This window comes from Pezoporus wallicus, unplaced genomic scaffold (genome assembly GCF_028554395.1).
Source record: "Pezoporus wallicus isolate ANWC-B61680 ecotype Strahan unplaced genomic scaffold, APGP_CSIRO_Pwel_v1 scaffold_7850, whole genome shotgun sequence".
Taxonomy (NCBI): domain Eukaryota; kingdom Metazoa; phylum Chordata; class Aves; order Psittaciformes; family Psittacidae; genus Pezoporus; species Pezoporus wallicus.
The window spans coordinates 133,690-148,549 of NW_026639846.1; the positions used below are offsets into that span (position 1 = coordinate 133,690).

General features: G+C 59.3%; 3 protein-coding genes across 3 annotated transcripts; 1 reads left to right on the top strand and 2 right to left on the bottom strand.

Moving 5' to 3' along the window:
- The first annotated feature begins 65 nt into the window (after positions 1-65).
- On the top strand, positions 66-5,774 carry GFAP (glial fibrillary acidic protein). The gene is made up of 9 exons (XM_057416628.1): positions 66-505; positions 1,140-1,200; positions 1,809-1,904; positions 1,993-2,154; positions 3,693-3,818; positions 3,939-4,159; positions 4,294-4,337; positions 4,976-5,061; positions 5,733-5,774. The coding sequence occupies exons 1-9, from the start codon at positions 66-68 to the stop codon at positions 5,772-5,774; spliced, it is 1,278 nt and encodes a 425-aa protein (XP_057272611.1).
- A 2,380-nt stretch (positions 5,775-8,154) lies between these two features.
- On the bottom strand, positions 8,155-9,487 carry FAM187A (family with sequence similarity 187 member A). The gene has a single exon (XM_057416629.1). The coding sequence runs from the start codon at positions 9,466-9,468 to the stop codon at positions 8,230-8,232; it is 1,239 nt and encodes a 412-aa protein (XP_057272612.1). The 5' UTR covers positions 9,469-9,487; the 3' UTR covers positions 8,155-8,229.
- A 657-nt stretch (positions 9,488-10,144) lies between these two features.
- Positions 10,145-14,168, bottom strand: CCDC103 (coiled-coil domain containing 103). The gene is made up of 3 exons (XM_057416641.1): positions 13,916-14,168; positions 12,772-12,904; positions 10,145-10,800 (listed from the first exon to the last, which is right to left on the bottom strand). Exons 1-3 carry the CDS (start codon positions 14,056-14,058, stop codon positions 10,327-10,329), a joined length of 750 nt encoding a protein of 249 aa, XP_057272624.1. The 5' UTR covers positions 14,059-14,168; the 3' UTR covers positions 10,145-10,326.
- Between the last annotated feature and the right edge of the window lie 692 nt (positions 14,169-14,860).

Sequence of the window (14,860 nt, forward strand, 5' to 3'; positions counted from 1 at the left end):
CGGGACAGGGGCTCCCGGGCTCCATAAAACCCCTCATCCCGGCGCATCGCCCCCATCCCATCGGCATGGACAGCCAGCGCCTGTCCTCCTCCTGCCGCCGCTCCGGCACCGCCGCCCCGCTGCCCCGGGGAGCACCCCGGGCGCCCCGCAGCACCCAGCTGGGTCCCTGCATGGGCACGGGCACGGGCAGGATGGATTTCTCGCTGGCCACGGCGCTCAACTCGGAGTTCAGGGAGGCGCGCGCCAAGGAGAAGGTGGAGCTGATGGAGCTCAACGACCGCTTCGCCGGCTACGCCGAGAGGGTCCGGCTGCTGGAGCGGCAGAACCGGGTGCTGGTGCTGGAGCTGAACCAGGCGCGGGACCGGGAGCCCTGGCGTGTGGCCGGCGTCTACCGGGAGGAGCTGCGTGAGCTGCGGGGTCGTGTGGAGCTCTTGGCCACCGCCAAGGCCCATCTGGAGACGGAGAGGGACGAGCTCAGCCAGGACCTCGGCAGCCTCCAGCACAAGTAAGGAGCTGCCTGGCTTGCGGTAGGCGCGGGGTCAAGGTGGGTGCTGTGAGCAGGAGGGTGATCAGGGCCAGCGTGGTGATGGGGAGCAGGGGGCCCACCAGGATGCCCCCAGGGACCAAGGTGGTCACTGGGGATGGGTGTGAGGGGGACCACCAGGGTGGATGCCGGCATGGTGATCAGGCTTGTTCTGGGGACCAGTGTGGTGATGGGGACCACGGTGGTAACAAGGACCAAGGTGACACCTAGGACTAATGAGAGAATTGGGGTGTCCCCAGGGATCAGGGTGGTCACCAGGACCAGGGTAGCCCTGGGGACCAGGTACTGCTGAGTACCAGGGTGGTGATGGGGAAACGGGTGGCCCCTGGGGACAGTGGTGGAGGGTGTGCGATGGGCACATGCACCTAACCTAGGGTGTAGGGGCTGGTGTCGTGGGGCTGTGTTGAGCTGGCAGGGGGGGTGTGTGTCTGTCCATGGGGCTGAGCAGGTAATGGTGCTGAACGGGCAATGGTGCTGAACAGGCAATGGTGCTGAACGGGCAATGGTGCTGAACGGGTAATGGTACTGAATGGGTAATGGTACTGAATGGGTAATGGTGCTGAACAGGTAATGGTGCTTTTCCACCCCGGCACAGGCTGCAGGACGAGGTGACCCTGCGGCTGGAGGCCGAGAGCAACCTGGCTGCCTACAGGCAGGTGAGGACAGGGGTCAGATCCTGCATCCCCCACCCTGCACCCCAGTGGCTCTGCCCCTGGCTCAGCCTCCTGCAGGGATATGTGGGGATGGAGCTTGGGTGAAGCAGGGATGGGGATTGGGTAGGGATGGGGATGGAGCAGGGATAGGGATGGGGATGGAGCAGGGATGGAGATGGAGCAGGGATGGAGATGGAGAAGGGATGGGGATGGAGAAAGGATGGAGATGGAGAAGGGATGGGGATGGAGAAAGGATGGGGATGGAGAAGGGATGGGGATTGGGTAGGGATGCGGATGGAGCAGGGATGGGTAGGGCTGGGGTAGGGCTGGGGATTGAGCAGGGATGGGGATGGAGAAGGGATGAATGAGGATGGAGAAGGGATAGGTGGGAATGGAGAAGGAATGGGAATGGACAGATTGGGTAAGGATGGGGATGGACAGATGGGGCAGGGATGAGTAGGGATGGCGTAGGAACGGGCAAGGACAAGGCAGGGCAGGGATGGAGATGGGGCAGGGATAGGCAAAGACAGGGCAGGGACGGGCAGGAGCAGGCAGCTCAGGAGGCAGCAGGCCCCTGGCACAGCCCCTCCTGTTTCCCCCCATGGTGACAGGACGTGGATGCTGCTGCCTTGGCTCGCCTGGACCTGGAGCGGCGCGTGGGGACCCTGCAGGAGGAGATCTCCTTCCTGCACAAGGTGCACGAGGAGGTAACGCTGCTCGGGGAGCCCGGGGGAAGGGGGGGTCCCGGCCCTGGTCGGTGGGGGGGGGTCCCACTGACCATTGCTGTGCCCCCAGGAGCTGCGGGAGCTGCAGGAGCAGTCGGCCCCGCAGCGGGTGCACGTCGAGGCGGACACGAGCAAGCCCCAGCTCGCGGCTGCCCTGCGTGACCTCCGCAGGCAGTACGAGGCCGTGGCCACCGGCACCGCGCAGGAGACCGAGGAGTGGTACAAGTCCAAGGTGCGGTAGGAGCCAAGCACCCAATGGACGGGTGGCCTGGATGTGCCCTTCGTAGGGCAAGGTTGGATGGGGCTTGGAGCAAGCTGCTCCAGTGGAAGGGGTCCCTGCCTGTGGCTGGGGTTGGAGCTGGAGGAGCTTTAAGGTCCTTTCCAACCCAAACCACTGTATGATTTATGGTACATGTGGTTTGGGGTCCTCGCTGTCTCTGTTTGTGTCTCACGTCCTGGTTTGGTCCCTGTGGGGAGCAGGGATGTGTCCCCTGTGGTAACTCATGTAGGCATGGTCCCTAAGGATTGTGAAGCATCACCCACGTGCACCATCCCACAGGAGCAGGGACACGTCCCCTGTGACATCCCAAGGCACCGTCCCTCCCACCCGCAGGGCTGGGGCACATCCCCAGCAGTTGCCATCAGGGATGTGTCCCACATCCCCTGTCCCGTCAGCTCAAGAGCCCAGGGACATGCTCCCACAACACGTGCCATCAGCCATGTGCGCTGCTCCTTCCACCCGTGGTAGCAGGGACGTGTCCCAGCACCACACGCACTGGGGGCACATCCTGCGTGCGCTGTCCCTTCCTCCCATGGGAGCAGGGATGTGCCCCCATACGTGGGGCTGGGATGTCCTCAGGACCCTTTGTGCTGCAGGAACAGGGACGTGCCCCCAGTGCCACCAAGTGCATGTCCCATGTGAGCATGGACACATCCCCAGTGGCACTGGGGGTTAGGGTCAGGGTTAGGGTCAGGGTTAGGGTCAGGGTCAGGGTTAGGGTCAGGGTTAGGGTCAGGGTCAGGGTTAGAGTCAGAGTCAGGGTTAGGGTCAGGGATAGGGTTAGGGTTAGGGTTAGGGTTAGGGTCAGGGTCAGAGTCAGGGTTAGGGTCAGGGATAGGGTTAGGGTTAGGGTTAGGGTCAGGGTTAGCATCAGGGTCAGGTTTAGGGTTAGGGTCAGGGTCAGGGCTAGTGTTAGGGTTAGGGTCAGGGTTAGGGTTAGGGTTGGGGTTAGGGTTAGGGTCGGGGTAGGGTTAGGGTCGGGGTTAGGGTTAGGGTCAGGGTATGGTTAGGGTCAGGGTTAGGGTTAGGTTCAGGGTTAGGGTTAGGGTCATTGTTAGGGTTAGGGTCAGGTTTAGGGTTAGCGTCAGGTTTGGGATTAGGGTTAGGTTTAGGGTTAGTGTTACGGTCAGAGTTAGGGTTAGGTTTAGGGTGAGATTGAGGGTTAGGTTCATGATTATTGTCAGGTTAGGGTCAGGGTTAGGGTTAGGGTTAGGTTTTGGGTCAGGTTTCGTTTTAGGGTTTGTGTCAGTGTCAGGTTTAGAATTAGTGTCTGTGTTAGGGTTTGGGTCTGGGTTTTGATTAGGTTCAAGTGTAGATTTAGGCTTAGAATTAGGGTCAGGGTCCGGGTCAGGGTCAGGGTTAGGGTTAGGGTCACTATTAGTTTTTGGGTTATGTTTAGGTTCAGGGCATCTTTCCATGCCCTGTGCCCCCGGGGCCCTTCTCCACCTGGCTCCGTGTATCCATGCCCTTGCACACATTGCTCCCCGCAGTTTGCAGACCTGTCGGATGCGGCCGCCCGCGGTGCTGAGGCTCTGCGCGGAGCCAAGCAGGAGGCCAACGAGTACCGGAGCCAGCTCCGGGCCCTCTCCTGCGTCCTGGAGGCTTTGCGGGGCTCGGTAGGTGATGGGTGCGCGGCACGAGGGGGAGAACCTGGCCTCGGCCCCCGCCGCGGCGGTGCCGCCCTGTGCTGGGTCCCCAAGGCCGGAGGTGCAGGGGTGCCATGGGGGTGTCCCCAGAACGGGTCCCTGGAGCGGCAGCTGCGGGCGCTGCGGGAGCGCTGCGCGCTGGATGCGGCCGCGCACCGGGACGCGGTGCTGCGGCTGGAGGAGGAGGCCCGCAGGCTCAAGGAGGGGATGGCGCGGCAGCTGCAGGAGTACCAGGACCTGCTCAGCATCAAGCTGGCCCTCGACGTGGAGATCGCCGCCTACCGCAGGCTGCTGGAGGGCGAGGAGAGCAGGTGGGGGCGGAGGGGGCTCCGTCCTGCTCCTCTCCCCATCCCCAGCCATGCCCCGAGCCAAGACCCAGCCCTGGGCAGGCTGGAGCCTGTGCTGGGGGCAGCAGGACCCTATTGCTCCCCCATTGCTCCTGCAGGATCACCATCCCTGGGCAGAGCTTCTCTACCCTGCAGATCCGAAGTGAGCCTGGGGCTATGCATGGGGCAGGATGGGGGCACAAGGAGGGGCTCCGTGGAGAAGATGCCACCTTGACTGTCCCTGCCCCATCCAGAGAGGGTTCCTGCCATGGAGCCAGGGCTCCTCGGTTTCCCCAAGTTGTGGGGGGAGCGTCCCATGGCCACATCCCCAAGGCTGAGCCTGTCCCAAGGCCAGTGATGTCCCCAGGACTGTCCAAATCACTGTGTCTCCAGTGCCAATGACATCCCCAATGCCAACTGTGCTCCTCAGTGCCAGCTGTGTCCTCACGGACAGCCCTGTCCTCAAGTCCAAATCACATCCCAAAGCCACGATGTCCCCATTGCCAACCCCATCTCTAAGGCCAAACATGTCCCCAGTGCCTACTGTGTCCCCAAAGCTGATCCCATCCCAAAGCCAGCTCCCTCCTCAGTGCTAAGCACATCCCCGAGGCCAACTGCATCCTCAGCTGCATCCCACAGGATGTCCCTGTGACTGGTCATGTCCCCAGGGCAGCTGTGTCCCAAGGTGGTTTAGGGATTTCCAGCCCAATGTGTTTCCTTTGGGCCTGTCCACCTGAGCATGGCTGGAAGGGCTCTACCCCGGGCACTGGGTCACTGCCATGTCCTGTCCATGTGCCCTAGAGACCAGCCTGGACACTAAATCCACGTCAGAAGCCCACGTGAAGAGGAGCATCGTGGTCAAAACTGTGGAGACCAGAGATGGAGGGGTGGGATTTCCTCATCCATGTCACTCGCGCTGCCTCCCCTCCACCCCTGCCTCCCATGGGGTGTCCCCAAGGGGACACGCACATGGGGCTGCCATCCCTCAGCCCCAGGAGCTGGTGATCCCAGTGCCCTGAGAGCAGGGCATGGGCTGCCTCTGGATGTGGTGGAGCCGAGCCTGGCAGCTCATAGGGGAAACCATCCCTGTCCCCAGGCTCATTCAGAGCCCAGCAGGCTCAGCTGGAGCCAGGTGGAGGGTGATGGTGCAGGGTGATGGTGCAGGGTGATGGCACAGGGTGATGGTGCAGGGTGATGGCACAAGGTGATGGTGCAGGGTGATGGTGCAGGGTGATGGGGCAGGGCGATGGCACAGGGTGATGGGGCAGGGTGATGGCGCAGGGTGATGGGGCAGGGTGATGGGGCAGGGTGATGGCACAGGGTGATGGCACAGGGTGATGGGGCAGGGTGATGGGGCAGGGTGATGGGGCAGGGCGATGGGGCAGGGTGATGGTGACAGTGCAGGGTGATGGTGCAGGGTGATGGGGCAGGGTGATGGTGGGGCAGGGTGATGGCACAGGGTGATGGTGGGGCAGGGTGATGGGGCAGGGTGATGGTGCAGGGTGACGGTGTGCAGGGTGATGGTGCAGGGTGATGGTGCCCCTCCCTCTGCCTCCAGGTGCTGAAGGAGCCCAAGCAGGAGCCCAAGGAGCTGGTGTAGAGCGGGTGCCTGCAGCAGCCGCATGCTTGTAGGTGTAGCTCCATAGGTCCCATCCTATGCTGCGAGGGAGCCCCAGGAGGAGCTGGTGGTGCTTCAGTGGGGACATCTCCCTCCCATCCACCCCTTGTATCTCCAACATCCTCCCCTGCCCAGGGACATTGCTGACACCCTGCTTGGAGCTGGCTCCCAGCAGAGCACCCGGCTGGCTGGGGATGGACAGTACCCAAGGGGGGTGAACAGAACAGGGCAGAGCTGACATTCCCAATAGGGATGCTACCACATTCCCATGGCATGGAGGGGCTGGTGGATTTGGGGCCTGCATCCCACCTTGGTGCCCTCTGCCTGCGCTGGGAGGTCACCCCAAATCTCCCCAGTGCATCCGGACCCTGAGCACCCTTGGTGCTGGGGGGCTGCAGGGTGCAAGGTACCGGCTGGTCAGGGACGTTTCCCCATCACCAAGCATGGGGTGAGCTTAGCCAAGAGGTATGGGGAGGAGGAAGAGGAGGATGGAGAGGCAGGATGCTGTCGGGATGATGTTAAAGGGGAATGAAATGAGGATAATGAGGGATTCCTAGGGATGAGGATGGGATGCTGGGGTGTCCGGGCTGCTCTGTGGGGCTGAAGCAGTGGTGGGTGGCCACAAGGGCTTCTCCTGGCACAGACCTGCCCTGCATTGGGTGTCCACCACCACCGTTCCCTATGATCATGGTGAGGAGAAACCGTCCCAAGGGACTCACGGCAAGGGGTGACCCATGGCCCTGGGGGGGTCCCAGGCAGGTGAAAATGGAGCGGGGGGTGACAGGAGAAGGACAAATGGAGCCATCCCCATCCTGCCTGTCCCACTGGGAGCCACGGGGACTGGGATTGGGGCTGCCCCAGTCAATCCCTGCAGTGCATGGAGCCTGAGCCTGCCCTCAGAGCGGGCACTCAAGGAATGGATGGGATGGGAGGAATCCCTTGTCCTCGGGCTCCACGTGGCTCTGTCCCCACATCTGTACTCCTGTTCTCCCCCCCTGGACCAGCACGTGCCATCACCCAGCCTGGTGCTCCCCTGCAGCCCCTACACCCACCTGCACCACGAGCAAAACCTGCCCTGATGCCACCTAACACAGGAGCAACAACCTGGAAGCCCTTTGGGGTGAGCACATGGGATGCCACTCGGATGCCATCCCCTCCTCCCTTCCGTCCCCCTCGTCCCCTGGCTCCGGCGCTGAGCATGCTTTGCCACCGCCGACACCAAAGGCCATTCCCAAGGGCAGATGCCTCAGGAGATGGGTGCTGCCCGGGTTTGGCATCGGGGGTGGGATGGTGGCGGCCCGGGGGGCTCAGTCCCCTGCGAGCTGGAGCTTTGCAGCCCACGTTGCTGCTGAATTAATGCACTAACGCCCGCAGCAGCTTGAGAGGAGAAATAAAGCTAAACCCAGTGCTCTGCTTCCACGTTCTGCCTGCAACCGCCTCTCCACAGCCAGGGCTGTGAGTTAGATGGGATCAGTCGGGGTGGAAAGGCCCTTTGGGAGCTCAAACTGAGTTCAAAGCCATCGGGGGACACAAGCTCGGTGCTGTACCCCAAGGCATGGCCGATGCTTCATGGGCCAACACCTGTGAGGGAGCCTGGATGCTGCCCTCCTGGACAGAGGGGTTTCTCTTGGGAAAGCCGAAATCCCTCAGCCACATCCTCAAGCACGGGTGATGAGGAAGTCCTGCTCCAGGCCACCGAAACCCTGTGGAGATGCCATCCTCTTTGGAGGCCATGCATGGTAGTTGTGTCAGGCGTAACTATTGGCTCCCAAGCTGGTGCTGAGTCAGGGGAGTTCAAAGCAACCAAAACCCAGAGAAATTTCTTCAGAGAATCAACAGATTGATTTGAAAAATTAAAAAAAAAAAATAAATAAAAAAATACAAGACTTTTCAGAAATGGAACTAAAAACTGATGAGACCTGGATCTGCAGAAAGGGCTCGCTCCAGCTGGGGAGCTCAAAGGAGCATTGAACAGTTTGAAGTGTTGGCACTCCGAGTTCTCAGCAAACAAACAGGGTAAGGAAAGCCAGGATTAATTGGATTTAAATGGGTTGATTCGTGGTTTTAGCAGCCTTTTAGCAACCCAGCTCTAATAAATCACTGATGTGTTTTGAGAACTCTGTAGAGCTTGGCCAGAGGATCCTGCACCAACTCCAGGAACTCTTTTGGAAGGGACTATATTGAGCTTAAAACCACACCAGAAGCCAGCAGCAGAGCCAGGAACAAACGGTGCTGGTGTGAAATCCCCTCGTGTCCCTGCTAAGCCAATCTGCAGTACGAGGAGCTTTCCACACTGGGGCCTCTCCATCACTCTCTGGACCCAGCAGGGAGGCTGAGCAGCTGCCCGAATTCCTGCTCGGAACACCAGGAATTTCCAATGGGAAAATGGTCCGAGGGGTAAGAGTGTCCCGTTGGGGCCGTGCTGGAGATGCTGGGTTCAGACAGGGCCCCTCAGCGCCCGCCAGCAGCACTGGCACACGTGGATGACGACGAAGAGGATGCTGATGATGATGTAGCTGATGCCGATGATGCGCATGGCGTAGATGGTCTCGGGGTCTTGGAGCGAGCGCCGGCGCCGGACCTGGTGGAACACGCTGAGCCGGAAGCCAGCCACCATCTTGCCCTCCCGCCAGCAGAAATAGGTGCCTCTATCCCTGCTCCGGACCCGCTGGATGTGCAGGTGGTTGCCGTGGTCAATGAAGACCCGCATGGTCTTGTTGACATGGACGAGGTAGCGGGAGAGGTAGAGCCGCATGGAGTCCTTGTCCCAGGCCACGGCATGCTCGGGCCGGGCTCCTGGGCACGCGATGATCAGGTCGGTTCCAATGGGCTGCTTGTGGAACTGGGTGGGGACATGGGGCAGCCAGGGCTTCCTACCCAGCTTGGAAATGATATTGGAGATGGTCTGCACACCTTCCTCGGGGACCTCGTCCGTCCGGCAAGGGGTCACGCAGCTTCGGATGGCCACCTCGGGGCTTCGGAGGTGGCTCATGCTCTGGAAGCGAGCGGGGACAGCCTTGGAGCCACAGGACGTGACGTTGGGCACAGCAGCACGGTAGCGGGGGTGCAGCTGGGCTGTCTGCACGTAGCAGAGCCCGATCCGCCGCTGCTCGCCTCTCACCCCGCAGCGGTCACACCGAGTCCAGTCCCAGAAGGTGGTGAAGAGGTTGATGAGCTGCCCCGTGCGGTCATCCTGGACGTGCTGGCCTTTGTCCTCAAAAGCCACCACGATGGACTTGGTGGGCTGCACGTCCACGTCGTAGCCGTAGAAGAAGTCCCCTTCCTTAGTGCCACACAGGTAGTGCCCTGAGTCTGTCGCCTGGGCTCGGAAGACGATGAGGCTGAACATCCGGATGCTGAAACGCTTCAGCATGTCACTGCCGGCGTGGATGTGGCCTGAGTCCACGATCAGATTGCCAGCAAAGTCCGTCAGGACCGTGGTTTTACGGCTGCCCATGTTCTTCTGGAAATACCAGGTGACAGAAGAGACCCCTTCAGGCTTGCACTTGCAAGGGAGCTCGAAGGTCATGTCAGCCAGGTAAGCGGCGTTGTCGAACATCAGGAAAGCAGGACAAGCCATTCTCTTGAACACATCTCCCTTCTCTTCAATCGCAAAAGCATGGAGAACATCTACCAGGCAGAGGAGAAGAGCAGCTCCCGGCAGCCCTGTCCCCATCGCACCGCACAGCCTCTGCAGCCCCCACGTCCTCCGCAGGGAGGGCAGGAAGCCTCAGCAGTGTCAGTGCCAGGCAGGGACGATGCACGCACCAGCTCGCTGGCCCGAGATGGGGTTTGCAAATGACCCCCTGCCTTCAGTGCACACAGCTGATAGCAGGGATCAAACAGCAGCTGAAATATCCCATTCCAGCCCAGTACCTGCTGGGAAGCCCTCTGAACAACCCTGGGGCAGGCTGTTCCCCGGGACACGGGCTCTAGAACCCTCCCTCTTCCCAGCTGCTCTGGAGTGTTGTGACTATGAGCTGGCAGCTCCTTTGTGCAGCACAGCCATGGAGGAGGGGTGCAGCGATGGGGAGCGTGGTGGCAACAGGGGAATTGCCACCATCTTCTTGAAAGTCTCAGTTGCAGTGAATGTTAATCATTGCTCTGAACCCTCCAAGTACAGTGAACCCAGAGAAGACCCTCCTCTGATGGCAGATGACCTCCATAGCCCAGAAGAAGAGGTCTCAAACATGGTAGTTAGACTTTTACATCTTCCCTGATGGCTTTCCAAGGGCTTTGTGTGCCAAAGCCCCTCCACACAGGTAATGTTTGAGACTCCCCCCCTGCATCTAAGAGACTCTCACAGAGCTGTTCTGTGAGGACACCCTGCCCCAAAGATCACAGCGCAGTCCTCTCAGTAACCAACCTTTATTTGTGCAGAACTATTGCTCTGGGTGGCTCCCAGGTACAGAGAAAGGTACAGCAGTGCTCCAGAAGTATCCGATTTATCCCCCTCTCACACAGCAATGCCAAAGTCAAGCTTTGAGCCTCTGTTTGCCCTCTATTTCTGCACGATTCTGGTGCTTCTGCTCCTTCAGTTGATCTGGTAACACTTCATCAACTCCAGCACTCTCCTTTCCTCCTCGGTTTCCTTTTGCAAGCTGGCATCCATGAGGCTGCCTTCCTGCTCTGCTTCGCAGCCGGCCGTGCTGCTGGGATGGCCGGCGGTCCAATCCCCCCTGCTCATGCTCCGCAGCTTCCTAAACAAATCCCTGCTGCTCTCCTTCTCCAGCTCGCTCAGAAGATCCAGGTTTAACCCGAAGCGCTTGGTGCCCGAAAGGCTCTGTAGGATCTGAAGGATGGCATCTCTGTCTTCATGACAGACATTCTCTGCCAGCACCGTCAGAAATTCACCCAGGAGGCCATAGCCCAAGTCAGCCTGAAAGATTCTGCCCAAGGCCTCCCCTCCCAGCGCCAGCAGAAACTGGTATTTCAGTTTTCTGCTTTTTAAGCATCTGCGCCAATCTCTGTGAAATTCAGCAGAGGTTCCAGGCAGTCCATCCAGTTCCTGAAAGAAAAAGTAGTTCCTTCAATTTTGTTCCCACTGATGATCTGCATCCTTCCTCCCCCCGGCCCCGAACAACCTGTGGATGGCTGAGATGTCTTTAACAGACGCTTATAGCACTAAGGGCTGCATAAAGCTTGTGGGGTGGCAAAACATAAAGACAAGGAACTACCATTTCTGGTTTCTGTGGGGTTCCTCGAGCCCCATAGAAACCAGAGGACTTCAGAGAAAATAAAGGAAGAATGGATGAGGCATGAAATGTGGTGTGGATAAACAGACCAAGAGCGGAGTGACCCCAACCCTAACCAGAACCAGACATGCTGCCTGCTGCGGATCCATCACTGCTGCTCGGGAAGGGAGCTCCTGGTGATCAGGGTAGCTCAGTAGAAAGCTCTGCTCCACCTCGAGCACTGTGAGGCAAATCAGAGGAGTAAAGAGATGAAAGAGGTAAGATGTAACCCCCAGAAAAGACGCAGATGGCTCTCCCCCACTGTCTTGTAACAGACTGCATTCATAGGGGTCTCTGGCAGAGAGCTTGCACTACAAGAAAGCCAAGCTCAATGTGGGATTCCCAGATAAAAGAAAATCCTGTTTTATACAACATGCAATTGAACGGCTGAACTCATCACCGCCGACTTCTGTAACTAACACACAGACTGAAGGAGCATTAAAATGTTTAGGCTTTCATCCAGAGAGCAAGAACAAGGCCCAGCAACATCAGGCTGTGTCGGAACACAAACTGGAGAAGCCCTGGAGATCAGAGCCCAGGCGCTAATGGGATTAGGAACAGGATTTGCTCTGGGGAGATCATTGCTCATGCTAAGAAAACACAAAGCTGCCTAGAGGAGTTGCAGAAACATCTCATAATAAACAGGCAAATTAGGTTCAGTGTCAAAAAAATCAGAGAATCGTAGAATCATGGAATGGTTTGGGTTGGAAAGGAGCTTAAAGCTCATCCAGTTCCATCCCCCTGCCCTGGGCAGGGACCCCTTCCACTGGAGCAGCTTGCTCCAAGCCCCTGTGTCCAACCTGGCCTTGAACACTGCCAGGGATGGGGCAGCCACAGCTTCTCTGGGCACCCTGTGCCAGCACCTCAGCACCCTCACAGGTAAGAGCTTTGTCCTTAGATCCAGCCTGAACTTCCCCTGTTTCAGTTTGAACCCATCACCCCTTGTCCTATCACTATGGACCCTAATGAAGAATCCCTCCCCAGCATCCTTGTAGGCCCCCATCAGATCCTGGAAGGCTGCTATGAGGTCACCACACAGCCTTCTTTCCCAGGCTGATCAGCCCCAACTTTCTTAGCCTGCCTCCATGTGAATCATCCACAGGAATCATCCTTGTCTATACATCCAGTGACCAGGACATTCCAGCATGGGCAGAGTCCAACGGTGAGGGCAGGATAGATGCCACTCCAATCACAAATGACCCAGATAGAAGATGTTTAGACACTATTTCACACAACTGGAGAACTAAGGAGCATCCAGCGAACTCCTCAGGCAGCAGGTTTGGAACAAAAGAACACTTTTCCCATCGTTAAACCACGGGATGAGGAAGCGCTGGCTATGCTCTTGGTCTGTAGCTATTAAACTTGATGCTCCAGATGCACAACCCTGGCTCCTGGTCTCTAAACCGCAGCCAGCTGGAAAAGTGCAGTCAAGGGAGGGCACTCTTCCCTAAGAATCTGTTCCTGGCCACCACCAGAGGCAGGGCACTGGGAGCTCTGCAGCTGGCCTTGGATTCCCACACGGTTGAAGCAGATTCTTGAGGCAGCTGGTGCAAGCTCTTCTCAGGCACAAAGCAGTGGGCAAGGATGAGCCCTGTGGTTATGTAAGCACCAATGCTCCCAGGGACTTTGAGGGCTTGCTCATGGGTAGAGATACTGCTGAATAAGATGCATTTTAAGAGAATACCCCAAATTATTTTGGAGTGATGTTTAGGTGTGGATAAAGGCCTGGAGAGCATCTCTCTCACCTGGGGTATTTCCACATCACTGGCTTGCGGCGCCTTGGCATGGGCTGCACAGGGATTCCACAGCACGCTCCTCCTCTGGCCCATCTTGTCCTTTTTTTCTAGGGGCTTGAGGTGTGATGCCAGCACGATGTTCCTGCAGGCAACAAGAAGGGCAAGGGATGCTTAGCAAGAGCAAATGCTCCGAGGCTTCAAGCTTCTTCTCTGAGGCAATTTCTCAGTTTGGATCACAGCGACCTGGACCGGCTGCAGGAGTGAACACAGACTGGAGGAAGGGTGCTCAGGCATTGGAACAGGCTGCCCAGGGCAGTGCTGGAGTCACCATAGAATCGTAGAATAGTTCAGGTTGGAAAGGACCTTAAGATCATCCAGTTCCAACCCCCCTGCCATGGGCAGGGACACCTCACACTAAACCATGGCACCCAAGGCCTCGTCCAACCTGGTCTTGAACACTTCCAGGGATGGAGCATTCACAACCTCCCTGGGCAACCCATTCCAGTGCCTCAACACCCTCACAGGAAAGAATTTCCTCCTTATATCCAATCTAAACTTCCCCTGTTTCAGTTTTAACCCGTTGCCCCTTGTCCTATTGCTACAGTCCCTAATGAAGAGTCCCTCCCCAGCATCCTTGTAGCCCCCTTCAGACACTGGAAGCTGCTCTGAGGTCTCCATGCAGCCTTCTCTTCTCCAGGCTGAACAGCCCCAACTTCCCCAGCCTGTCTTCATACAGGAGCTGCTCCAGTCCCTGCTCATCCTCGTGGCCTCCTCTGGAGTTGTTCCAACAGTTCCATGTCCTCTTTATGTTGAGGACACCAGAACTGCACACAATACCTGCACACCATCCCTGCAAGCGTTCACACCCCGTGGAGACGAGCCCTCGTGCCATGGGTCAGCAGTGGCCTTGGCAGTTGGACTGGATGAGCTTAAAGGGCTTCTCCCACCCGGTTGACTCCAGGACTCTGTGATTCCCGGGGCCCCGCACCGGGCTTGGGGCGCTCACAAGCGCAGTGACCTCCTCTCTCCAGAGCCCTTGGAGCTCCAGACCCCATCCCTGCGGCTGTGCTCGGCTCCAGGGCAGGAGCGCCCGGTGCTGATGGAGCCCTTTGGGGTGGGACCCCCCCACTCCCCCCGGGGGTCCCCGTCCGACCTGAACTGCTCGTAGGAGGGGAGGCGCTGGCGCAGGGCGCGCAGCTTGGCCGCGTTCTCCCTGTCCCGACGCTCGTCCTCCGCCACCGCCGCCCGCAGCTCCCGCTCCAGCGCCCGCGGGTCCACGGCCCCTTCCGCATCCATCCCGGATGGAGCTCAGCGACCTGCGGGGGACAGGGACACCCCTGGGTGCGCTCCTGTCGTGACAACCCCACTCCTATTGTGATAGTCCTGCCTTGGGGACGCCACTCCTATTGCGATAGCTCCGCGAGGCCCTGATGCACCTCCAGTCCCTGAGGCTCTATCGCAATAGTCCCACCAGGCCACGCGCACCCCCGGCTCTGGGAACCTTTGCTCTCTCGTGACAGCCCAGTCAAACCACGCGCACCACCGGCACAGGGAACTCTGTCGCGACAGCCTTCCCAGGCTGCCGGTACTGGGAACCTTTGCTCTATCGCGACAGCCCCACCAAGCCACGGGCACCGCCGGCACTGAGAGCCCTCGCTCTATCGCGACAGACCTCCCAGGCTGCCGGCAACAGGAACCTTCGCTCTATCGCGACAGCCCTCCCCCAGGCTGCCGGCAGTAGGAACCTTTGCTCTATCGCGACAGCACTCCCCCAGGCTGCCGGCAATAGGAACCTTCGCTCTATCGCGACAGCCCTCTCCCAGGCTGCCGGCAATAGGAACCTTCGCTCTATCGCGACAGCCCCCCCCAGGCTGCCGGCAATAGGAACCTTCGCTCTATCGCGATAGCCCCGCCGCCCCCAGCCGAGCTCCAGCCACGCGCGCGGGCTCCCCTTCCGTCGCCATAGCGACAGGGCAGCGCACCCGAGGCCCCCGCGGGGCTGTCCCGACCGCGCCTGACGGACCCGGTCCCGACCGCACCCGACAGACCCGGCCCCGCCGCCCCGGCCCGCGGCCACCGGGACCCCGCCGAGACCGGA

Coding starts and splice junctions, on each gene's coding strand:
- GFAP (XM_057416628.1), top strand. CDS start 66: ATGGACAGCCAGCGCCTGTCCTCCTCCTGCCGCCGCTCCGGCACCGCC. Junction 506..1,139: donor CTCGGCAGCCTCCAGCACAA/GTAAGGAGCTGC, acceptor ACCCCGGCACAG/GCTGCAGGACGAGGTGACCC. Junction 4,160..4,293: donor CTGGAGGGCGAGGAGAGCAG/GTGGGGGCGGAG, acceptor TTGCTCCTGCAG/GATCACCATCCCTGGGCAGA.
- FAM187A (XM_057416629.1), bottom strand. CDS start 9,468: ATGGGGACAGGGCTGCCGGGAGCTGCTCTTCTCCTCTGCCTGGTAGAT.
- CCDC103 (XM_057416641.1), bottom strand. CDS start 14,058: ATGGATGCGGAAGGGGCCGTGGACCCGCGGGCGCTGGAGCGGGAGCTG. Junction 12,905..13,915: donor CCCTCCTACGAGCAGTTCAG/GTCGGACGGGGA, acceptor TGTTGCCTGCAG/GAACATCGTGCTGGCATCAC. Junction 10,801..12,771: donor GTGATGTGGAAATACCCCAG/GTGAGAGAGATG, acceptor TTTTTCTTTCAG/GAACTGGATGGACTGCCTGG.